This window comes from Salmo salar, chromosome ssa18 (assembly GCF_905237065.1).
Source record: "Salmo salar chromosome ssa18, Ssal_v3.1, whole genome shotgun sequence".
Lineage (NCBI taxonomy): Eukaryota > Metazoa > Chordata > Actinopteri > Salmoniformes > Salmonidae > Salmo > Salmo salar.
Genome location: NC_059459.1, coordinates 15,398,611 through 15,424,779, shown reverse-complemented (window position 1 = coordinate 15,424,779; position 26,169 = coordinate 15,398,611). Strand labels below are relative to the sequence as shown.

The window sequence follows — 26,169 nt, the reverse complement described above, 5'->3', positions numbered from 1 at the left end:
CAGGAGCTGCTTCCACTATTCCAGCACCATTTCAACATCATCATATCACCTATGCTAATAGGTGTCTAATATAGTGACAACTAAAAGATTCCCAAAACAATTTAGTCCAATAAATGTAAGCTAAATATCACGTGGCTGTCTATTGGTACTGATTTGTGTGTGTGTGCATAAATAGAAAAACATGTTGACTCATCTTACTTGTAGAGAAACACCAATGCCATCCTCCTTTCTTTCATGTTGCCGAAACAATCTATGACTGTCATACAGTACACGCCTTTAGTTTTTGTTGTCCTAGGCTACCTGGCTAAAATGCTTGCTCGCTAGCCTAACTTCCTTTCATGAGCAATGATTAGCCAGCTAGTTAACATTAGCTTACTAGCTACATATTGAACTTCCATCCTCTCAGGCCAGAGGCACAATGTATGAATTTATGGTTGGGTCAGAATCACCGTTATAATCATTGGCCAGTACTGAGAATTAAGTAAACCACAAGTCCAAATCCCTATCTCCATCAATGGCTAATTTAGGATAGGGCCAATTTTAGCTAGATAGCTCGCCACTGGAGGACAACAACACAACGACATGCAACAATTCAAGTTTTTTTCTGTCAATGACGTTTGGCTTTTGATGTAAAATGATTGGTGTGAAGCCAAATCCAACCTGGCTTCCCTTTACACTTTTTTTTGGTTCGCCAGTACCATTCACAGTTGAGTTCATTCAATTTAGCTCAATACTGAATGGCTATTAGTGTATAAATAATTTTTTTTATCAAGGGAGGCCAAATGCTTACCGGCTTCCCTTGCACACAACCATTCAGTGGCAACAATATCATACATACTCTTGTTGACCAGACAACATCAGATAGATGGACTACACATACAGAGACAGAGGGGTGTTGTTTCGCTCGATCGGATGCTTTCTCCAGTGAGATACATTCAGCCTTTTGCTGAATGTATCTTGAAGGTTAATTATGAAACACAAAGAGACGAAAGATAAAATAAGTTATGTTTTTTTATTTTTGCTTGGTCAATTTTTTGGGAAATATATATAAAATTATATTCTATATATAGAATATACAGACCCTATGGAGTACTCCACACCCCACTTTTACATCTGCACAATTCTATTTTCCCTGTACCACTTTAGTTGGATGATCTAGTGTCCAGGCACCTTGATCCTGGAACATGTTTTAAAACCCAGATTTAATGCAAATGCAACTTAAATATGAACACATATTAATCATTGTTAATGTTTAGACAGTTATTTTTCATACTTCATGAATACATATAGGTTAATGATGCTTTCCTACTATTATGTGGGGACTTTCATTTTGAACGTTTCCGAAATTCCGTGACCCGGAAGTACTTTTTTAGTGTTGCTCACGAGCCGCTAATCAGGAAAGAGGCAGATGATATGGCAGCTTTGTGAGCGACCAGGTGGAACTTGCATTGTTAAGACGGTTAAACGTCGGAATATGAAAACATTTTAACGCGGAAACAGGGAGAGGGACACTGCTCGAAATGATTTACTTGATAGTCATATCCGCATTGTCTGGAGCATTCATTACATTGGTATTACAGTTCTTACTGCTTTACCGGAGAAGCCCCGAGCCTATAGCCAGGACAGTGCAATATGTCAAAGCAGTGCCTGATCCCGCATTGAAGGATTACTTTAATAACCAACATGCAGAATCAGGCCAGCAGCAACAAGACAACACATCATCCGCTACACCCAAACAGCAAGAGGCCATCACTCCCAGGCATCAGGAAGCGGCTGCCACCAGCAGTAGCCCTAAACAACAACCGCCACCGCCTTGTCTAAGTGAGCCCCTCCACACCTCCAAACCGGAGACGTGCAATTTTCTAAATGCTATCTTTTTGTTCCTATTCAGAGAACTCCGCGACACTCCCGTCGTTAGGCACTGGCTCACCAAAAAGTTCAAGGTGGAGTTCGAGGAGCTATTACAAACCAAGACAGCTGGTCGGCTGTTGGAGGGACTCAGTCTCAGGGATATCTCCCTTGGTAATTCTTTGCCCGTGTTTAAAACGGCCAAACTTATGAAGCCAGTGAGTTTAAATGAAGACGGCATGCCCGAGGAACTCAATTTCGAGGTGGACCTTGAATATAATGGCGGGTTCCATCTAGCAATTGATGTAGATCTTGTTTTTGGGAAGTCAGCATACCTGTTCGTAAAAATGACGCGTGTGGTTGGAAGACTGAAGCTGCAGTTCACACGCATGCCTTTTACGCACTGGTCCTTCGCGTTCCTTGAGGACCCACTGATAGACTTCGAGGTGAAGTCACAGTTCGAGGGAAGGCCCTTGCCCCAGCTCACCTCAATCATTGTCAACCAGCTGAAAAGAATCATCAAGAAGAAACACACCTTGCCAAATTACAAAATCAGGTAAAAAAAACTTGCACTGAGTCTACTACCACTTTTATATTTATTTAGGTCTATGCAAGTCAGTAGGCCTACCAAGAGGTGGTCAGAGATGTGCATCAACATTTCAAGCTGATTTAAGGACAAGGGAAAGTGGCCCAACTAACAGCCCAGCTATTATTTTGATAGTTTCCAAGATCTGTAAGATGCACATTTGGACTCCAAATGGGTGATAACGCATAGCCATATTGCTTTCTATTTGGCTAAATTGAAGGCTCTGCTCAATGCAACCTTTTTAGATATTTTTTTTAGGTTGAAATTGTCCACCACGTTATTGAACAGCCTGGCCTCAGACTAGATGTAACAGAGTATATGTTAATCTGTGAAACTGAAATGAGTATGATATGTTATGTTTGCTATGGTTACATAAAAGAAGGTTACTTAGCCAAAACGAAAGGACAGAGTTTGTTCGGGGAGGATGGGTGGGTGTATAACGTGTGTCCAGCATCCCAAAGGTTGTTTGAGTCACATCATGGACAACTTTAGCATTGTAGATAATTAGCAACTTTGTTAAGTCCAGGTTGCAGCGAAAGGTTAAATGATGACAAACATGTAGTCTTAAATTTTTTTTTAACTGTCAGGGCATAGGCATACCGACTGTCAGTAGGCAGTGTGGTAGTATACAGTGTTTAGACATGGGACGGAACCTGTTGCAAAGGAAGCCATTGAGGGACATCATGGTTGCGAACCTATGAAATTATATAGGATAGTGTTGATCCTTCTGAGACAGAGGAGTGCCCCCTGTCATTACATTGAGAACATTTTGAAATGACCACAACCTGGTGTGAAATAGTCAGTTAAACACTTTGCCAACACTAAAACTGAAAGACAGAAAGCTTTCTAGTACTTCCCTGTTAGTAACATGAATGCATGTGCAGCATTTTGTCGCCTCTTATTTCTTTTAGACTGTCACATTAGTCAGGTACTCTTTTGCAGATGGATTATTTGCCGGAAGTGTTCACCATCTCTTTTGTATTTGGTTGCACTCGCTCAAGGCAAAAAACACGAATGTAGATTTAACTAGGCCTGAAAGTATATTTCTTTTCTATGGATGTATTAACACAGACCTGATGTCACACAGCCTAGATTTAACAATTTAACTAATAATATATGTCCTTGCTAATATGTTACTGTAGTACATTCTAACTTCTCAGTTATAAGAGCAACTTAATGTTAAAGACATGCTCTCGAACTTTGGTGACTACTAAGTATATTTAACTTCATATGGAACAGTGGGACGCTAGCCACCTCGACAACTTCTGGTGAAATTGCAGAGCGTCAAATTCGAATTAAATTACTATAAATATTTAACTTTCATGAAATCACAAGTGCAATACATCAAAATAAAGCTTAACTTGTTGTTAATCCAGCCGCCGTGTCAGATTTCAAAAAGTCTTTACGGCGAAAGGAAACCATGCGATTATCTGAGGACAGCGCTCAGCACACAAACCATTAAACAGTTAGCAGCCAAGTAGATTAGTCACGAAAGTCAGAAATAGCAATAAAATGAATCACTTACCTTTGATCTTCGTATGGTTACACTCACAAGACTCCCGGTTACACAAATGTTCGTTTTGTTCGATAAAGTCCCTCTTTATATCCAAAAGAGCGCGTTTTGTTCAGTAATCCAATGGCTCATTTGCAGTCACAAGAGGCAGACGAAAATTCCAAATAGTATCCGTAAAGTTCGTAGAAACATGTCAAACGATGTTTATAATCAATCCTCAGGTTGTTTTTAGCCTAAATAATCGATAATATTTCAACCGGAAAATAACATCGTCAATATAAAAGAAAAACAAGAAAGGTGCGCTCTCGGGCGTGCGCCGTAACCTGCTCTGAGGACATCCCAGGGTCCACTCACTCAATGTTGTCATTCTCCCTAATTTTTCAGAATAAAGGCCTGAAACAATGTCTAAAGACTATTCACAACTAGTGGAAGCCATAGGGAATGCAATCTGGGTCATAACCATTTATATGGTGGATAGGCTTTCAATGGAAAAACACCCATTTCAAAATAATGGCACTTCCTGGATGGATTTTCCTCAGGTTTCCTTCTGCCATATCAGTTCTGTTTACACAGACATTATTTTAATGGTTTTGGAAACTTTAGAGTGTTTTCTATCTAAATCTACCAATTATATGCATATCCTAGCTTCTGGGCCTGAGTAGCAGGCAGTTTACTTTGGGCACGCTTTTCATCCAAAATTCCGAATGCTGCCCCCTATCCTAGTGAGGTCAAACCTCCCGCTTTGGGCTATATGTGTCAATGTGTAATTCATACATGCATAATCTATTAGCAGAAATACTGCTAATTCCTCAATTATCCACAAAATCCCTAGTTTGAAAGCGACTGTTTTTCTGGAAGCTGCGCTGTGCAATTTTGCTTACATTCCCCCCCACGTTGGCCGGCCCCCTAGCAATTCGAGTTCTAGCCAATGAGCTTCAGCACCTTTCCATTTGAGTGACAGTTTGCAAGATGAACATACAGCAGAGCGAGCGAGAGAGCAATGACGTGGTACACATACTGTATCTGCACATATGTACGCAATTTTCGGGGACCACTTTTAGCTTGTGAGTGCTACTTTAAGAACTACTGGTTAAAAAGTATACAAAAGTACCAGGAAATCTCTAAGTGTTACCTTTCAACATGTCTAGGCCTGAATGTTAAATGAATCTAGGCTATTGTGGAAAACAAATCTATTTAATTATGCTGAAAGGGTAAGCCTTAGCGTATCACCTATAGAAGTTGCTATCGTTGAGGTTCTTGTTAGTGCTTCTATTGGCCCAGTCAGCTTGTCACAAATGTTGTGACAGCACTTACTGGGCTCAGCATTTGTGGCCTCAATTACATGGCAAACTAACCCATGCAGCTGGTTCGTCTGTGTCATGTCTGGAAGGGTCACGCTGGTGTGCTGGAACTGCAGCGATAGCCGCATTGGAACGCCAAAACTTCTCTATACAGCCTTCTGTACAGCATAATTACTCCTGTCACATTCCTTTGCTTTGATTGTTAGAATATCACAATTCCAGCAAAATGTTATATTGTTGCCTGTTCTGTCCTTTGAAGTGAAATGCACTTCAAACATCCTGGGTTGGTTGTTTTCAGGTGTGTTTGAGAATCGCTACAACGCAGCATGCCAAAATCACTTTTTTGTTTGCTAATATTGTTTTTAGCGTTCTGTGATTTATTCCAAGATGTGGTGTTTAATTGTGGGGAAAAGTTGTTTTCTTTTTAGAAGGTGTAGTTGTGATTATTGGGCTGTGAAATAAGCTACTGTAATATGTTCTGGTCCATGACATACATCTGTATAATTGTAATATAGATATATACAGTACCAGTTAGAAGTTTAGACACGCCTACTCATTCAAGGGTTTTTCTTTATTTTTACAATTTTCTACATTGGAGAATAATAGTGAATGCATTAAAACTATGAAATAACACACATGAAATCATGTAGGAACCAAAAAAGTGTTTAACAAATCAAAATATATATTAAATGTTTTCTTAAAATAGCCACCCTTTGCCTTGATGACAGCTTTGCACACTCTTGGCATTCTCTCAACCAATTTCACCTGGAATGTTTTTCCAGCAGTCTTCAAGGAGTTCCCACATATGCTGAGCACTTGTTGGCTGCTTTTCCTTCACTCTGCGGTCCAACTCATCCCAAACATCTCAATTGGGTTGAGATCGAGTGATTGTGGAGGCCAGGTCATCTGATGCAGCACTCAATCACTTTCCTTCTTGGTCAAATAGCCCTTACACAGCCTGGAGGTGTGTTTTGGGTCATTGTCCTGTTGAAAAACAAATGATAGTCCCACTAAGCACAAACCAGATGGGACGGTGTATCGCTGCAGAATGCTGTGGTAGCCATGCAGGTTAAGTGTGCCTTGAATTCTAAATAAATCACCAACAGTGTCACCAGCAAAGCACCATCACACCTCCTCCTCCATCCTTCACTGTGGGAACCACACATGCGGAGATCATCAGTTCACCTACTAGGCATCTCACAAAGACACAGTGGTTGGAACCAAAAATAAGAAATTTGCACTCATCAGACCAAAGGACAGAATTCCACCAGTCTAATGTCCATTGCTCGTGACTCTTGGCCCTAGCAAGTCTCTTCTTCTTATTGGTGTCCTTTTTAGTAGTGGTTTCTTAGCAGCAATTCGACCATGAAAGTCTGACTCACGCAGTCTCCTCTGAACAGATGACATTGAGATGTGTCTGTTACTTGAACTCCATGAAGCATTTATTTGGGTTGCTATTTCTGAGGCTGGTAACTCTAATGAACTTATCCTCTGCAGCAGAGGTAACTCTGGGTGTTCCTTTCATGTGGTGGTCCTCATGAGAGCCAGTTTCATCATAGCGCTTGATGGTTTTTGCGACTGCACTTGAAGAAACTTTCAAAGTTCTTGACATTTTCCGGATTGACTGACCTTCATGTCTTAAAGTAATGATGGACTGTCATTTCTCTTTGCTTATTTGATCTGTTTCTGCCATAATATGGACTTGGTCTTTTACCAAATAGGGCTATCTTCTGTATACTACCCCTACCTTGTCACAACACAACTGATTGGCTCAAACACATTAAGAAGGAAAGAGATTCCACAAATTAACGTTTAACAAGGCACAACTGTTAATTGAAATGCATTCCTCATGAAGCTGGTTGAGAGAAGGCCAAGAGTGTGCAAAGCTGTCAAGGTAAAGGGTGTGCACCCATCTTTTCTTGGTTACTACATGATTTCATATTTGTTATTTCAAAGTTTTGATGTCTTCAATATTATTTGTAAAAATAAAGAGAAACCCTTGAATGAGTAGGTGTCCAAACTTTTGACATGTATAATAAATAAACAACCTGGCTGTTGCCATTTACAATTTTTATTTAATATGAAGACATTTTATATAGTAATGCTGCAAATGGTCCATACAAAACCTGCATTTCTCATTGATTTAGGTTGTATATAATTAGGTAGGATTAATCAGGCGGTTATTGTTGTTGAAATGCCAGACTATGTGAGAAGGCACATTGTTTCACTTGAAAATCAATGAAACGCTGTCTTGTGCCTGACAAAATGAACAGACTTTCCTTTTGTCCACCATATTTACTATGTGGGCTGCAGAGCAGGCAAACAATGGTTTGGTTGTTTTGTGAGAACAACAACTAAATGTAACTATTTTATGTCCCTCTGTGCAGCCACAGGCCTCTACTGGCATGGCATGTGAAAGATCTGGTTTAGATCATGTGTGGGAGCTAAATGTTAACGGTAGGCTAAATGCAACAATCTGGAGGATTGACCTAAAATGGTGCATGTTTGTGAGGTGCCCGTGATAATGACTCTGTCTGAGCGAGATTTGTGTGGCAATGTCATCTAAAACAGCCTTTAAGGACGGAGCAGTGGACATTAGGATTAGCTGAATGTCACAGATGGCAGGACTCTGGAGGGGAGGGAGGGCTGGAGGTAATCCAGGCATAACAACACCCATCTTGAGTCAGAACAAAAGCAATATGGATACTGTGCAGTGGGGAATGAGATACTACAGCAATCCTCTGTTGCATAGAATAAAGCTTTATCTCTGCAGTAAGTTTCAGGGAGGGTAACATTCTTTGTTTCCAGATTTACGGTGCGAGTTGACAGAGTTATGACCTCCCTCTCTACTCTACAAACCTGACAGGTTTGTGAGTCTTGACAGTGAGTCTGTCTGGTTTCTGAATGGAATGTTCAGGAGATAGGAGATGATGCAGTTAAAAAGCATGAGATGAATGGCTGATTAAGTACTGGAATCAACCTTTCACCTGCTCCTATCTTCACTAAGGCAATGCTGATAGCCCTGCAATCTCAGCAAACCCACATGGTGTGGATTGGCGAGTTCTTGTTTACATGCATTGCAAATACACTCATGTTACGTTCAGGCGGTAGGTATTCTTAGCATAATAGATGGGGGTGGTGAACAGATCATTGCAGAATTTTTCTGGCTACGCTCTCAAATGGTATTAAGCCTTTTGAGATTTTTTGGGGGGGGTCAGAGAATTTAAACCTGTAAGAGAAGAATTCTCAGACACTGGACCAGTGTTAAACTTGAGCACATCATTAACCACATTCCAGGTGTGCAAAGTAGGGGGCCAATCACTTGGCATATTAGATCACAGTAAAATGCACTGAGCCATTCACCCCTGTCCCCATCCTTATCTGGACAGGACATACTAGATTGGCATCATTTCTTCGTAAGCTTGGGCTTACCGTGTGCCATTCCTTTGTCATTTTCATGACTTTGGGTGGTTGTTGGACTGGCTTGTCCTCAATATGATTCTAATATCCTGTGTAAATTCTGAATGTCTTACATTTGATTTGTCCTGGACCATCAGTAATGTGTACCAATATGTACTGAACCCATTACCCCCCCCATCCCTCCCTTATCCACTGTCAGCTGGGCTGTTTCTTACGGGCAATTCCATTATAACAGAGTGATGCTGAGATCCACTTTAAAATGAATGCCAAGCCAAAATCATTGACTGCAAAGTTTAACAAACCATACACCTATATGCAGAAGTCTAGTTTTGACAATTTCCACAGAATATTTTACTGAAACACATTTACTTGAGGAACAGTGCAGATGCAAAGTTTGATAAATGTTTTTTGTGACCATGTGCTCTGCCATTTCCTGGTTGCTAAAATTGTAATAGTTTGCTTAATTTTAGTTTATGTGACAAAAGAAAACAAGTATAGTGTAGAGAATCATTGTATCATCTAAACCGCTGTGAAATATATTTTCCATAACCCAAAACATTGTATTTTCTGCTGTTTTGAAGCTGGTGTACAAAACCGAAAGTAAAAGATGCAAAAACTAAACTTAAGAACGGGAAGCATGAAAATAGGGCACATAGAACATATCTACAACTTCTTAGACTTGCTTTCATTGAGAAATGACACATCTATAACTCACATTTCTATGTGAATTTGGTCGTGTCGACCAAAAGGTTTCAGCTATGTCATGACACCTTGAGTTTGAAAATATCAATTTTGGTTATTGAACTACAGTAAGTGAAGTGTATCAGCACCTGTTAACAGACTGACTGTAACAGAATGACATGCGTCCTTGGTCTGTACTTTACAGAAATGCATAATTATTAATGTCGTTCTTTTCATCGTGATGTATCCTGAATAGGTACACAAAGGTAGAAAAATGTAATATCCTTCTACGGTGTTTCGATATTATTCTATCCACTAGCTATTATTCTAATGAGCTCCGCCCTCCAAACAAGACCAAATTTGGACAGAGTTTGGGGAAACCCTGCTGTGCTGTGCTGTGCTCTGCTGTACTGTGCTGTACTGCACTCTATTGCGACTGGTTTTTGACTACTATGATTTCCCATTGTGGCCAATTCAATTGCAATCATACTGTTACTGATTTTTCCGGCACTCTGTAACCGATTTGATAACAGATTGACTCGTTTTAATCATTTAATATTTCATAAACAAAATGATCAGTAAAAACAGGAACTACGCTGAACCAAAAAAATAATAAATGCCACATGTAAAGTGTTGGTTCCATGTTTCATGAGCTGCGGCATTTGCACGCAGCGGTAGCGTGCGGAGGTTGCTTGCGCGGCGCGCAGCAAGGAAACAAAACATGAAGAGGATTACATTTCCTGAGGATAACAGTTCTAATGTTGGAAACAAGCAGCCTTATGTTGTCACCCAGAATCACTTTTCTATTCCAAGCTATATAACCATTTTACATACTGTAGGTTTTTGAAAGGACCAAAGAGTTTTAAGTCTGCTTCGTATTTTCCTTTTTGCCATGGAACATCAGGTATCGTAGTATCGCGATACTGGTATCGTGACAACCCTACTTCATACCCTTCATTGATTGAGCTGTCATTGTTGTTTAGCTGTTCTATTGGATCCCAGAGATGGAGAAAATAGGTTAATAAGACAATGAAGCTGGAAGTAATACTAGCCAGAAAGCCACCATTTTGGTGCAATAATGCACTTCATACAGTTGCATATCGGGATATTATTTTGGACGATGTGTCATTTTGACAATATCACAATATTATTTTTGTGCTAGTTGGCTGTACCTGCGCTAAAACCCCAGTATTTTCCCTTCATAGCTTGTTCTAAATCTTTTTAAATAGCGAGACCATTTCTTTTTCAGCACTTATCTTTCCTTGACGGATCAAAACAAATTTTCTCATGGCTCTCTTGTCTCTCTGCAGCAGACATATGGTGAGCAATATGTCTGGAACATCGAAATAAAATCACAGTATCAAATCATAATATTGTGAGAATCGCAATACATATACTGTAGTATCGGCACCTAAGTATCGTGATAATATCATATCGTGAGGTCCCTTGCAATTGCCAGACCTATTTTTACGTCATAGTGAACAAATAGTGTGGGAGGGCAATGTCCATCTGTTAAATCTCCCCTTACAGTATGTCCGACCTCTTTCAATAGAACGACATATTGCATACTCTTGCATTAGTGTGTGTTAATGACTGGTGTTCAGGGTTCTAATCAATAATACTTTTGAAAGCTTTGATTGCTAATGTGTTGAAAAATAGCCCTGTAGTTATACACAAAGTCCACCGCAGTACATGTTCATGACATCCTGATAGAGAATAACTTCTTTGCTTGAAATTTGGAGCAAAGCTTCTATGTTGTTTTTTTGGGGGGGGCCTGGCCAAATGCTTTACTTTCTAAAGTGACATGATAACTCACTGTCTATTAAATATGGATCTGCACAACCCGTTTCAACTCCAAGGTTCTCAAGATTTCTGTTTGTAATGTAACATCTTATGATCTTACTGTTGCTTGGGAACTGAGCATAAGCAATGGGGATACTAGAATTTAGTCGTAGCTGAGGGAAGGAGATACAGCAGGAAAAAGTACATTTTGTCTGAGAGTACAGTAATAACTTAAAGCATACATGTGAATATTCAGTTCAATTTCTAGTTAAGTTGCAGCAAATGCTATGCTACACTCTTTCACACACATGCTACAAGCTTATGATTGCACACACGTGCTCCCTGATTTTGTTAGGGCGTTGGAGTGTTGCACAGTTGGTGTTGAGTCCATTTTCATAACATAAATAATTGAGGTTACCCCATTTTCCAGACATGCTTCTTCTCATATTGAGACTTGATCCCTTTACAGAAAATGCACCTTAAGTAGAGTAGGGATTTTTTTTTGTCTGCTTTGCTGTGTAATGTAGTTTACATACATTATTTAGGAGAATCACAATGCGTTTGACTATTCCATCAGAGTTCTGCATTTTACCGCATTTAACCTCTGTGTATCATGCCCTCTCACGTTCATCCCTCATGGTAATTTTAGGATTATTGCCTGGAACTTTGGTCTGGCTACGTTTTGTGCCAATCCCCCCCCAAAATAGACTTTAATGCTCACCGATACATCAGGACGATTAAGCTTTTGAATTTGCAGATCTTTAGTAGGCAACCCAGGCAGTTGGTACATAATCGCAAATCAAATTTGCTGACACGGAACACCTGGGCTGTCTCAATCAGGTTTTGGGGATTGCTTACCAAAGCCCGGCCTGGTTTGACATCAGGATTTGTGGTATCTAAATCAGACAGTTAATCTGTGGTTTCATAGCAGGAAGAGGCCATATTCTCATGTAGCCTTTTTAAATGCTTTGAGCCCAACAGAGAGCTATTTCTTACTGTTTTATTACTGCCGTCAGCATTTATTTAGACTACCCTTTTCATTTTGATGTTACATGTTTATTAGTTTGTACAAATATTCATCTTTTGAGAGTTACTGTGTTAGCTTGTAAGCACTTGAATGAATAAGATACCAATACTATTCCATCCAGTTGTTCCTTACCAATATAGGAGCCTACAAGTACATTCCTCTTGTCCTTGTGTGTGCACAAACCGTTTTCACAGAAAAAAAATCTACGCCTTGGCTAATCTTTTAAGAGCTTTCTGATTAAAGAATCAAGTTTCCTTACTAAAAGGAATGTCTGGCCGGAACATTGTTCAGAAAGCTTTTGCCTTCTCATTAGCTGAGCAATTCGCAAAAATGTTGGTTATTTTTCGTTTTTTAAATGGTTAAATTATTTGAATTCCATTTATTGTTTATTTTTTTATGTGAGCTCAATGCGCACGTTGCACAGTTTCTCATGAGATAAATCAGATTCAGCCTGAACTGTGCGATGTAGTATGGCGTTGTTGTTTCCAACAGACCAATATTCTATATAGTGTAGAGTGGAAAACGTGATAATTAACTACAATGACCATAATCGATTGCGCACCTACTTGTCAGGTCTGTTTGTTTTTATGCTTGCTACAGAAGAGACCGCAGAATGTATGCTTAATTTACTTTGAAGAATTACAAAATAGTGACTTTGCCAGACAACATATGCAGCAGCTCTATAGAGATGAGATGACTTGGAACAGAATGATAGTCATCAAATTAAACAAATGTAATAAAGTATACACAACTGAAAAATTGTATTCAAGTAAAGTCATGTGAATAAATTATGGTTAATAAGTAGTAATGGGAAGTCACTACCATCATGGGAGTTTTATTAATAGTTTTATTCTGTGTTACAGGGTTCAACCCACATAATGCATAGTGCATTTAATGTTTACAAAAAATGATTTAATCAAAAAGTGTGATTTTATTTTTTTAATAATCTAAAGGAATCCGAACTGACTTGAAAAATACTAATCGCTCAGCACTACTGAGCTGCCATAACGGACCGGGTCTATGGGAGATGCCAAGCACAGAATACAAGGAATAATTTGGCCAAACTTATTCAAGGACTGTATTGTGTGTCCATCTCAGAACGAGATATTCACTTTCTACTGTAACCCCCATGGTTGTTGTGGTTGAGACTTGCTTTGGTCCTACTTAATTATTAAAGGCCCAACCACTAGAAATAAGGCAATCTTTAGATCCCTTGATACAAGAAACAATTATTGATAATATTTTAATAAGAGACTAGGCCTATAGCAACAATCATGTTTGGTTTACATTGTTATATGCATGTTTTCTTTTCAGCAATTCGGTGGCAGGGTACGGTATTTGTGACGGCCTAAACTAATGGATAATAGTAAAGAGGCTAAATGCAAGATGCAGGTAGGCCAAAGGGATAGGGATGTGCCCTATGCATTTTTAATAGAGGCTTTTTGATGAGGCTAATGGTGTCTGTGGAACGTGATAGGCCACGTCTGCCCGCTTGTACTTGCACCGAGACAAAATGCAGACGTGTTTTCCAATTAAGATGACTTTGTCGTGGAATGGTGCTGTCAAGCCCTCATGCCTAATAATCTGCTATGTTCTCCTAATCATTGCCCATCTAATGTTACTGAGCTGAGCTTCCTCTTCCACTCTGACCTGCACTGTCTGCGCAATAGAGGGAATATTAACTGTGATTTAAGAATGTAGGCCTGTGTGGCCTCTGTGCGATAAGTGGTTTTGGAACTGGGTTCATTCATGACCACAGAGGCGCACTACAGTGTCAACTGCTGATGTGAACATTTGGTTGTACAAAGCACAGTATAATTAGCCACTCACCAAACATCTGACAGGCTTTGATTTTAAAGTGTACTGTCCCTTTAGGGAGTTAGCCTACCTTTTGTAGATCATAGCCAACTACTCATCATAATAAGGACTAATAAAGTGTTGTTTAGCCATTCTCACATGCTAAGACATTGTTCATCTTGGAGTTTAGCATGCGATGAATGTTGCTGATTTAAAGACTGCCCTGGAGTTAGCCAGCCAAGTCCTTCAGAATGTCTCCCCTGTCACATTCTTCTGCCCCTTTTCTGGATTTCTATTTTCTCCCTGTGGAAATGTATTGGAGACAGTGTGCTGACAACCACAAAGGAGCCTGAAGGAACTGAGCCCTGAACAATGGTTCTGCTTTTGTTCAGTACCCGAAGAACCTGGCGGGTACAGCCAGGGCTGGGACGCTGCATGCTGATTGTGGTAGTGGTACCATTCTCTTCCACCTTGTTATTTGACCTCTCTGGACAACCTGTTGAAGCATGACAGAGAAGCTGCTATGTATGTCAACATAGAGAATTAATGGGAATTCAAGATGCTGGATTTGAAAAACGCTAGGAAAAAAAGAATCAGTGGGAGCTATTGTAGAGGCATTGATATAAAACACTTCATCTTGAAAACAAATATCCTTTGGAGGTAGGTTAGGCTCACAACTAGGATAAGTTATTTATATTTATTTTGTTTCTATGGTTAGGCTGTCTCATATCTAGCATTTTATATTAATGAACAGTTACACAAAATCCTCTCTGGTATAGAATGCCAGGGGCTTCAGGCTAGACATGGCACCAGGGGCCAAAAATAGTAGAGGCAGGCGTGTAGTCCAAAACAACATGATGTTCATAATTACAATGAGGATTTTCATTACTGTTTAATCATTGTCCTTAATTTTGCTTTTAGCCAATGACCACAGCCAATAGAGGAAGTCACAGTGCTGGGACCAAATGTTTTGGAGGACATCATGTTGTATGAGTGGGTCAGTGTGTGTGAACTAGGGTGAGATGGAGAGCCAGGCTGTGTGTCTCACCCCACTCTGGTTAAGGTCAGTCCTCCTGCTGTGGAGCGAGAGCAGGAAACACCCAGGGTCTGTTAGGAAATCCCTGCCCTGCTGGGATCAGATTATCTATCTGCCCATATGCCCAATTGAACCGTGGGCCTCCAGTAGATGCTCCTGTAGCATCTCCATTTCGCATCTACAGTGCCATCAGAAAGTATTCACACCCCTTGACATTTTCAGGCTGAATTTAAGATGGATTAAATATAGATTTGTTGTCACTGGCCTACTCACAATACCCGGTAATGTCAAAGTGGAATTATGTTTTTTGAAATTTTTACAAATGTAAAGCTGAAATGTCTTGAGTCAATAAGAATTCAACCCCTTTGTTATGACAAGCCTAAATAAGTTCAGGAGTAAACATTTGCCTAACAAGTCACATAAGTTGTATGCACTCACTCTGTGTGCAATAAGTGTTTAACATGATTTTTGAATGACTACCTCATAGGGCTGGGTGATATGGCCAAATATCATTATATATATATATGATGGCAACACATATATTCAAAATTATTTCAATGGGTCTTTCTCCATTCTGATTGTTTTATATTGTTCAATTCAACTTCAACCTAAAGTTATTTCCATCAATTTCTGCATTTCCTGCGCTCATTTGAGATCATTTCCACACTGCCACGATGTGGGCAAAAATACTAGGCCTTATTTTTAACCAAATGTTGCAATTGTAATTTAGATCAAAACAGTTGGGTGAACTTTTGGAATCATGGAAATAGAATGTTTATTATAATTCTGTAGTTAGAATATAAATAATAGTGGGCACTTTGAATACAGTGTTTGACATGACAACGAATGAAAATGCTATGGACGAGTTATTGTGACAGGGTAGGAACCAAAGTGATGTTGAGTGTTTCCTAGGGGACCCTATAATCTTTGGCTACATTAAATCTTTTTTCCTATAGCCAACATGCTTTGCCTATTCCTGTTTGATTTAGAAGATACTGTTGCACAAACAACATGCTGATTTAAGCCTCCACCAGTACTGGTACCAGGTAGTATTAGCTAGCTACGTTTGCTCTGACTAAGTACTTTTATTAGCTAGTTAGCTAGCCATCGATATAAAACTAGTGATTAGCATTAGTGTCTAACACGATTTAGCGTAACTTGCTAAGAAAATACAAACTAGCTGTTTGCAGATGTAATAAACAAATTAATATTGTAATTATAGAACGCTTGTGGATTTATATTAAGATCATAGTGCAAACAACATGGTTGTCATCCAACTTGTTGCATGTGCTGCAGACTGAATGAAAGTGTCTCGTGGTCAAGCAACAACAAATGTCCTACTTGAGTGACGGGGTGGGACTAGGTCTGTGTGGAAAGCGGCATGGAGAGAGCGGAGAGGGATGACTCAAGTAGCGGAGTAAACTATAAAAATGGACGTTACACACGGATTATCACATTTAACAAACTAAACATTCAAACACCATTATAGAAGGTAGTAAAAACCCAAACCGGTCCGTGCATAAATACCGGTGTATATAGTAAAATACAGTATACTGCCTAGCCCTACTACCTCATTTACCCAACACATATCTGTAAGGTCCCTCATTCGAGCAGTGAATTTCTAACAGATTCAACCATGAAGACCAAGAAGAATTTCCAATGCCTCGCAAAGAAGGACACCTATTGGTGTATTAAAAAGCACACATTGAATATCCCTTTGATCATGGTGAAGTTATTAGTTACACTTTGGATGGTGTATAAATATATCTAGTCTCTACAAAGATACAGGCGTCATTCCTAACTCAGTTGCTGGAGAGGAAAGAAACCCCCTCAGGGATTTCACCATGAGGCCAATGGTGACTTTAAGACAGTTGCAGAGTTGAATAGCTGGGATAGGAGAGCTGAAGATGGATCAACAATATTGTAGTTGCTCCACAATACTAAACGAACTGACACAGTGAAAAGAAGGAAGCCTGTGCAGAATAAAAATATTCCAAAACATGCAAAACAAGTGTGGCAAAGTAATTCACTTTTTGTCCTGAATAAGTGTTATGTTTGGGGCTAATCCAATACAACACATTACTGAGTAACACACTCCATATTCTCAAGCATAGTTGTGGCTGTATCATGTTATAGGTATGCTTGTAATCGTTAAGGACTGGGGAGTTTTTCAGGATGAAAAAGAAATGGAAAGGAACTTAACACAGGCAAAATCGTAGAGGAAAACCTGGTTGTCTGCTTTCCACTAGACACTTGGAAATTAATTCACCTTTCAGCAGGACAATAACCAAAAACAGAAGGCCACATTTACACTGTAGTTGCATATCAAGAAGACAGTGATGGTTCCTGAGTAGCTGAGTTACAGTTTTGACTTAAATCTACTTGAAAATCTATGGCAAGACCTGGAAATGGTTGCCTAGCAATGATCAATGGCCTAGCAACGCCACCATGGCCTATTTATTGCCTTAACTCCCTTATCTTACCTCATCTGCACAGACTTTTTGTTTTATTTTTTCTACTGTATTATTGACTGTATGTTTTGTTTATTCCATGTGTAACTCTGTGTTGTATGTGTCGAATTGCTATGTTTTATCTTGGCCAGGTCGCAGTTGCAAATGAGAACTTGTTCTCAACTAGCCCACCTGGTTAAATAAATAAATAAAAAAATAACCAATTTGACAGCTTGGAGAATTCTGAAAAGAATAATGGGCAAATGTTGCACAATCCAGTTGTGGAAAGCTCTTAGGGCCAGATTCCAATTTAGTAAATTACGCCTTTCTTACGCCTTTCCAATGCACTTCTCAGTAGTTGGTATTCAAACGTACCTTTTTTTGTCGTGGATTTTTAATTAAATAGGGTTTTCAGTACATTTATCTTAAGACATCCCTTTCAATACGGTGTACCTTTGCTTGAATTTTGTCGACAGACTCAATAGAGCATATCGACAGAACGGGTTCAGAATATTAGGGATCAATAAAAGTAAGCCATCTTTCAGCACCAATTTGCTAGATTTAAAAAGGTTAGGAAAGTATTTATGAATCATAAACAGGTTTGGAGAGCCTTTACGCACTAAAGAAAAAACGGTTTGATTCATTCTAAAAATTGCCACATTCAGTTCTTTAACACATGGTGATGTTAGAAGATTAGTGTACATAGAATTATAATGGGGAGACTAGTGTACACTAGTAGGCTATACCCTTGTCTATTGCCTGCACAAACCATGGAGCTGTGTGATGACACAGCCAAGTATTGCGCTATGCTGTGGGTTCAAACTGTTACGGCTTGGTCTGCGCTCTGCTTCATAATGATTTAAATGGCCTACATGTCTTTTTAAAAAATAAAATCAACTGTTAGTAATGATCCTTAGCACAACCACCTGGCCGTGATCGCGTTTACAGGGGAAGCAAATTTAAGGTAAACGAAACAATGGAATGATATCTAGGCTATACCAGCTGAAGGGAGCTAACAGTAAATTGGCAGTTGAATATGTGTGGCTATTAGGCCTACTGACGGTCGATACTGATGGTGGGTAAAATTTTACATGATTCAAATAAGAAAGCGAAAGTTGGGGTAGCCTATAAGAGATTTGAGAATGCCCATCCCTGCAAGTTAAAAGGCCATATAATTTGAGTTATGCTTTGTGGCACAGCATTTCATAAACTTCACTGTGGGAAAGTTGATATGCTTCAGTTTTCTGCCTTATGACTGGTTTCACATTTGTCTCCAGCGATTATAAGATAAAATATACACTATAAATAAAAGTATGTGGACACCCCTTCAAATGTAGCAAAGGGGGGACCAACTCCATATTAATGTCCATGATTTTAATATGAAATGTTCGATGAGCAGGTGTCCACATACTTTTGGCCATGTAGTGCATACTTCCATACATTTTTCCGACTGGTACCAGGGGACCGCATACTTTTGTTCATGTAGTTTATCTAAAGCAAGTGTCATTTATATTTACAATTCCCTTATTCAAACGGATTACTCATTACCTAGCTCTTATCAAGTTGTTAATGGAGAATGGTGTTATTTCTACTTGGAACCGGTAGGTTCGCTAGACCTTATTCATGCTTTTCTTGCTCATAAAGGTGGTGGAATTATTTGGGAATTCAGTCAAGGTCAGAATACAGCGTATTTGTAGACGCACCCAAAATTAATAGCAGGTAAATAGCATGCTATTCTCATGCTTAAGTTCAAGGTCATAATATGCATAGAGGGAAAAGTGCATTAAAAGGGAATTGTGTCCCATTTGCATGGCTTAATCGGGCCCTTAATCGGAATCGGGCCCTTAGAGACTTACCCAGAAAGACTGACAGCTGTATTCGCTGCCAAAGGTGCTTCTACAAGGCATTGACTCAGGCGTGTGAATACTTATGTAAGTGATATTTCTGAATTTTCAATAATTTGCCAACATTTCTAAATCATATTTTCACTTTGTCATTATGGGGTATTGTGTGTAGATGGGTGAGAATTGTATTTATTTAATCCATTTTGAATTCAGGCTGTAACACAACAAAATGTGGAATAAGTCAAGGGGTATGAATACTTTCTGAAGACACTAGCTCTTCTCCATCTCTCCCCCACTTTTCCTCATCTCACCATCCTCCTCCTCATCTCTCCATCATCCATCCCTCTTTCATTTTTCAACTCCAAGTCTTCTCAATCTCAACTTTATTTGTACTCCATTTTCTCAATTTCTACTTATCTCATTTGCTTTTCCATTCCTCTTTCCAACCCATTTGTCCTCTGAGCAAGGAGATGTGTATCTTACACTTTGTATTACAGTGACCTTATTACTTTGTAATTATTCCTGTAATTACAGTGTAACAGTTTATTATTATTATTATTATTCCACATGTAATTATTAGACAGCCTGCTGTGTGCCTATGCTGATGTGTAGTGATGAAGCAGTCAATAGCAGCTTTAGCATACGTTTTAGTCAGTTGGTTAACTCCTTATCACTGAGCCCGTGTTTCAGTCACTCAAGAGAAACAATCCTGAGCATGATGACAAAGCAGAGATGCTAACCGGTTCTGTGTCTGTTAAACTATTGCCGTGGGCTAACAGCACATCATCTGAAACGTAGACAGTAGCGAATTAGCACTGGATGTCCTCAGGGCTTTGCTACTCAACTTCTCCAACAGTATGATGGTTAGAAAAGCAGAACTAAGCAGAAATGTTTTAAGCAATGCTTAATCGCTGAATCAAATTGCTGATACAGTAGTATTTGTGTTTGGGATTTGAGGGAAGTGATCACAAGTTCTCTGTTATTTTCTTCCCACAGTGGAAAAGCCATAGGCCTATGCATAGATTGTCAAACACTGCTCAATGAAGTGTTGAATCTCTCAGTCGTTATGTTCACACTGAAATCACTAGCAGTATACAACGAATGGACAACCATTTTCTAATTGAATCATTGTCTTTTATTTGTGTTTTTTTTTACAGATACAAACCCTTTTTCCCGTTCCAAGTGCAACCTCCTATCGGGTCTTCCGCCTGTGACTTGGACCTCTCCGTTCAGGAATCAGGATTGGTGGAGGGCCGGCTTAGGGTCACCCTTGTTGAATGTAGCAGGTAGGATGTCTCATGCCCTGTTTACATTGTGACATATTTCATTTCGCCTTACGTCATCTTCACGGAATCTTGCCCCGCTACATAACGGACAAGTGTAGTGTTTGTAACGCAAGATGTTGGAGACCCTGTCTGTTGTCAGAGATGGCATTTATTTTATTCAAAACAGGATAAATATTGTTTTAAGTGATAATAAAACATGTTTTGTTTAGTTCGTTTTTCTTCAACTTGTTTCTCTACATTTATAGCAAGTCAAGCGCACTTTCATTGCAGCTAGCTAGCTAGATGCTAGGCTAGGTTGAAGATACCACTGTAGCTTGCGATGTCCACCTAATAATTATCATCAAAACAAAGGTCATTACCATCACAATAAACTTAAACGGGAAGCAACTGTCATATAATATAATTGGCTCACAGCCAATGTGTATTATTTAACATGACTATTAAATTTGTACTCGCTTATAGGCATGAGTCATTGTTTACAAGTTGCTAGCGATCCCATAAAGCCCTCAATATTTTAATCTTCTGTAGTTTGCCAACTTCCTCTCGCAACGGAGCCTTCAACCGCAAGGGGGAGTGCTTATGGGTAATGTGAACAAGGATTCTGTCTTGGGAACACGGGGGGGGGCGGTATTTCCCAATGCATCACAGCAAGACCCCGCTTTTTCAGAGATGATATGAGAATATAATTATACACGCACTGTGCCAACAATGTTACAGTCCTAAGAGGCCTATTGGAACTAAGAGCAGGAAACGCTATTGATCATTATTAGTAGTTCTACAGTACTTGCAATTTGTCTGCAGTCTCCACAGCTTTTCTGCACAGGGATACAATATACAGTGTAACTTATACAGTTGCGGCCAATTAGTGCCTTCGGAAAGTATTCAGACCCATTGACTTTCTGCATTTTACGTTACAGCCTTATTCTAAAATGTATTAAATAAAAAGAATCCTCAGCAATCTACACAATACCCCATAATGACAAAACGAAAACAGGTTTTTTGAATTTTTTGAAAATGTATTAAAAATTTTAAACATAATACTTATCTAAATAAGTTAAGACCCTTTGCTATGAGACTCGAAATTGAGCTCAGGTGCATCCTGTTTCCATTGATCATTCTTGAGATGTTTCAATAACTTGATTGGAGTCAACCTGTGGTCAATTCAATTGATTTGACATGATTTGGAAAGGCACACCGGTCTATATAAGGTCTCACAGTTGACAGTGCATGTCAGAGCAAAAACCAAGCCATGAGGTCAAATTAATTGTCTGTAGAGCTCCGTGACAGGATTGTGTCTGCACAGATCTGGGGAAGGGTACCAAAAAATTTCTGCATCATTGAAGGTCCCCATGAACACAGTGCCCGCCTCCATTATTCTTAAATGGAAGAAGTTTGGAACCACCAAGACTCTTCCTAGAGCTGGCCGTCCGGTCAAACTGAGCAATCGGGGGAGAAGGGCCTTGGTCAGGGAGGTGACCAAGAACCCGATGGTCACTCTGACAGAGCTCCAGGGTTCCTCTGTGGAGATGGAGAACCTTCCAGAAGGACAACCATCTCTGCAGCACTCTACCAACCAGGCCTTTTATGGTAGAGTGGCAAGATGGAAGCCACTCCACTTTGAGTTTGCCAAACGGCACCTAAAGACTCTCAGACCATGAGAAACAAGGTTCTCTGGTCTGATGAAACCAAGATTGAACTATTTGACACATGCACCTTACAGTGAAATGCTTACTTACAGGAACTTACCAACAATGCATTTTTAAGAAAGTACCCCCCCCAAAAAGTAAGAGAAGAATAACAAATAATTAAAGAGCAGCAGTAAATAACAATAGCAGGGCTATATACAGGGTGTACCAGTACAAAGTCAATGTGCGGGGGCACCGGTGTTGAGGTATTTGAGGTAATATGTACATGTAGGTAGAGTTATTAAAGTGACTACGCATAGATAATAACAGAGTAGCAGCAGCATGGGGGGGGGGGGGGCAGCAATGCAAATAGTCTGGGTAGCTATTTGATTAGATGTTCAGGAGTCTTACGGCTTGGGGGTAGAAGCTGTGTAGAAGCCTCTTGGACCTAGACTTGGCGCTCCGGTATCGCTTACCGTGTGGTAGCAGAGAGAACAGTCTATGACAAGGGTGGCTGGAGTCTTTGACAATTTTTAAGGCCTTCCTCTGACACCACCTGGTATAGAGGTCCTGGATGGCAGGAAGCTTGGCCCCAGTGATGTACCGGGCCGTACGCACTACACTTTGTAGTGCCTTATGGTCGGATGCAGAGCAGTTGCCATACCAGGCAGTGATGCAACCCGTCAGGATGCTCTCGATGGTGTAGCTGTAGAACTTTTTGAGGATCTGAGGACCCATGCCATTTCTTTTCAGTCTCCTGAGGGGAATAGGTTTTGTCGTGCACTCTTCACGACTGTCTTGGTGTGCTTGGACCATGTTAGTTTGTTGGGGCAGTGGGCGCCGAGGAACTTGAAGCTCTCAACCTGCTCCACTACGGCCCCGGCCCCGTCGATGAGAATGGGGGCGTGCTGGGTCTTCTTTTTCCTGTAGTCCACAAACATCTCCTTTGTCTTGATCACGTTGAGGGAGAGGTTGTTGTCCTTGCACCACACGGTCAGGTCTCTGACCTCCTCCCTGTAAGCTGTCTCATTGTCGGTGATCAGGCCTACCACTGTTGTCATTGACAATTTTTATATATTTGTTACCCTTTTTTCTCTCCAATTTCGTGGTATCCAATTGGGAGTTAGTCTTGCCTCATCGCTGCAACTCCCGTACGGACTCGGGAGAGACGAAGGTCGAGAGCCGTGCGTCCTCCGAAACACAACCAAGCCGCACTGCTTCTTGACACAACCCGGAAGCTTGCCGCACCAATGTGTCGGAGGAAATACCGTACACTTGGTGACCGTGTCAGCGTGTACTGCGCCCGGCCTGCCACAGAAGTCGCTAGTGTGCGATGGGACAAGGACATCCCTGCTGGCCAAACCCTCCCATAACACGGACGACGCTGGGCCAATTGTATGTCGCCCCATTTGGTCTCCCGGTCGCGACTGGCTGGGATTGAACCCCAGGCTGTAGTGACGCCGCAACACTGCGATGCAGTGTCTTAGATTGCTGCGCCACCCAGAAGAACCTTGCTGTACCTTTTCTACTGGCAATTTGGCCCACTCTTCAGCAGCAAACTGCTCTAATTCTTCTATGTATGGGTGGTGCCCTCTACCAGCTGCTGTTTTCAGATCTTGCCATATTTTTGGATGTGATTCAGATATGGACCCTTCGCTGGCCACTCCAGAACAGTCCAGCGTTTCTTCTTGAACCATTCCTGGGTGCATTTTGATGCATGTTTGGGGCCTTGTCCTGCTGGAAGATCCACAGCCTTCAATGGAAACCCAGTTTTTGGACACAAGGTTGAACTTTGGACTCTAAAACACCTTGATAATCTGCTGATTTCATGATGCCTTGCACACGTTCAAAGCCACTAGTACCAGAGGCAGAAAAGCAACCCCACTATATTATCAAACGTCGCCATGTTTGATTGTAGAGAAGGTGTTCTTTTTCATTGAATGTTTAATTTGGTTTTCGGTAAACACAGCGCTGATCTGAGCTAGCTCTATTTGTTTCAATGGTCCACAGCAGTTTCCCCAGGATTTAAGCTTGTTTTTAGGTGGGTTTTTGAGAAGTTCAATTAGGCTTTCTTGTCTCTTTCAGTAGTGGGGTCTTCCTATGTTTACCAACGACCACATGAAACATTCAAAGAAAATCATACCCTCCCTAAAATCAAACATGGGGGAGGTTCAGTAATGCTGTGCTAAGCTGCTTCTGGTACTGGGGGCCTTGAACGTGTGCAAGACATCATGAAAACAGCAGATTGTCAAGATGTTTTGTCATGCAATGTTCAACCTTGTGTCCAAAAACCTGGATCTCTGTTAAAGGTTGTGGGTTTTCTAGCTGGACAACCACCCCAAACACACATCAAAAGCACCTTGGAATGGTTCAAGAACAAGCGCTGGACTGTTCTGGAGTTGCCAGCAAAGAGTCCAGATCTGAATCACATCTATAACCTATGGTGAGAGCTGAAAACAGCAGTTGGAGGACACTCAAACATTGAGAAATTAGAGCAGTTGAAAAGTGTGCCAACTTGTCAGTAGAAAGGTGCAGCAAGCTCAGTGATGGCTACAAGAAGCATTTGTTGGCAGTTCTCTTAGCCAATGGCTCTGCAACCAAGTACTAGCTTCAGGGTGGCAATTGTTTTGTTCAAGCCATTTTATCTTAACTTTATTTTGTAAATGAAAATTGTAAACTTAACAAAAAATAAAACGTAATATAACTGGTAACGTAGTGTCTGTCAACAGACTGGAACGAGACGACAAATGAGGAACTTTGGTCCGGGCGCAGATTGTTCATCACTAATCATTTGGAAAAATCACGACTTTTCAGGTGTTCGCATCTTTCGAATTTTGGAAAGTCTGTCTTGGCAGTTGCAAAGAGAGGAGGGGTGGAGCTACAGCTCTGTGTCTGCTTCTCGTTCGTTATAGTATATTTTCTAACATGTTTCCCTCAGAATTGAATCAAGCATGTTACGCAAGATTTTAGTTCTGTGTTTCCGAGATTAAATCTGCGTTAAAAGGGGCTAAAACAGTCTGGACTATATCTAGACCTTGCATTTTTCACCACTATATGTGCTAGGTGTCCAATCCTGCTCTAGTTAAAGGCTCTGGCCACACCCATGAAGGAAATACATCATGAATAAACTTAACCAGCAAGGCTACACATTTACCAATTTAGTTACCTCCTGCTAAAAGTAGCCTAATCCATTTGGGTGACAATGCCTTGCACAGTTAAAAAGCAGTCTGTCTTTAGGTAGGTCATATATCTCTTCTCTAGTCTCCCATCCCTTCCTAAAACACAGCCACATCTCCTCTGGGCCAATGACAACTTAAACATGTCAGCTCTGGGCCTGAGAAGTGTCTCCTCCACCCTGTCCTGATGGCGGTGTAAGTCTTTGTGTTGCTTGGGTCTAGTATAGTAGTGGAGTGGCCGCAAGACTGTAGGACACCAGAAAAGCTCCTCATTAATAATACACAGTTCTTGCCCATTATGAGGCCAGGCCCAAGCTATGGCTGGCACTTCTATCCTTACAGCTGCTGCAAATTGATACCCTCTTACTTCACTGGGCGCAGCCAGATATGTCTGACAATGACGCCCATCCACTTCAATTTACACAGGCTCTACCGTGCCTAATATTGCGTTTTGTCTCTGTAGGATTCCATTGGGAGGGAGCCAAATGAAACCGAACTGCGAGAAAGTCTTAGTTTTTTTGAATAGGCAATGCATTTTTAAGAGGAGGAATAAAAGGTTGTTGATATTCAGAGGAACATCCTTATATTCTAAATAGACCTGAAATTATCAGTGAATTGGTTCAAATGAATATTTTATACATTGCAAATAGCAACAAGATCATTTTAAACGGCCTGTCATTTTTTTTATTTTTTATGTTCTCCTCTTAGTTTTGATTGGTTACTTTCTGTCTGTTGGTTGCTGCTAACTGACAGTGAAAAACCTCAATGTAATGATAGCATGCTTGCTTTCTCTTGCC

General features: G+C 40.4%; 1 protein-coding gene across 1 annotated transcript in view; it reads left to right on the top strand.

Moving 5' to 3' along the window:
* Positions 1-1,388: 1,388 nt before the first annotated feature.
* The window catches only part of LOC106576940 (PDZ domain-containing protein 8), a 68,429-nt gene continuing 43,648 nt past the window's right edge, over positions 1,389-26,169 (top strand). Inside the window, exons 1-2 of the mRNA XM_014154483.2 lie at positions 1,389-2,404; positions 20,443-20,571. Of these exons, the coding sequence (XP_014009958.1) occupies positions 1,521-2,404; positions 20,443-20,571 (1,013 nt within the window). The 5' untranslated portion in view covers positions 1,389-1,520. The remainder of the gene's footprint in view (positions 2,405-20,442; positions 20,572-26,169) is intronic.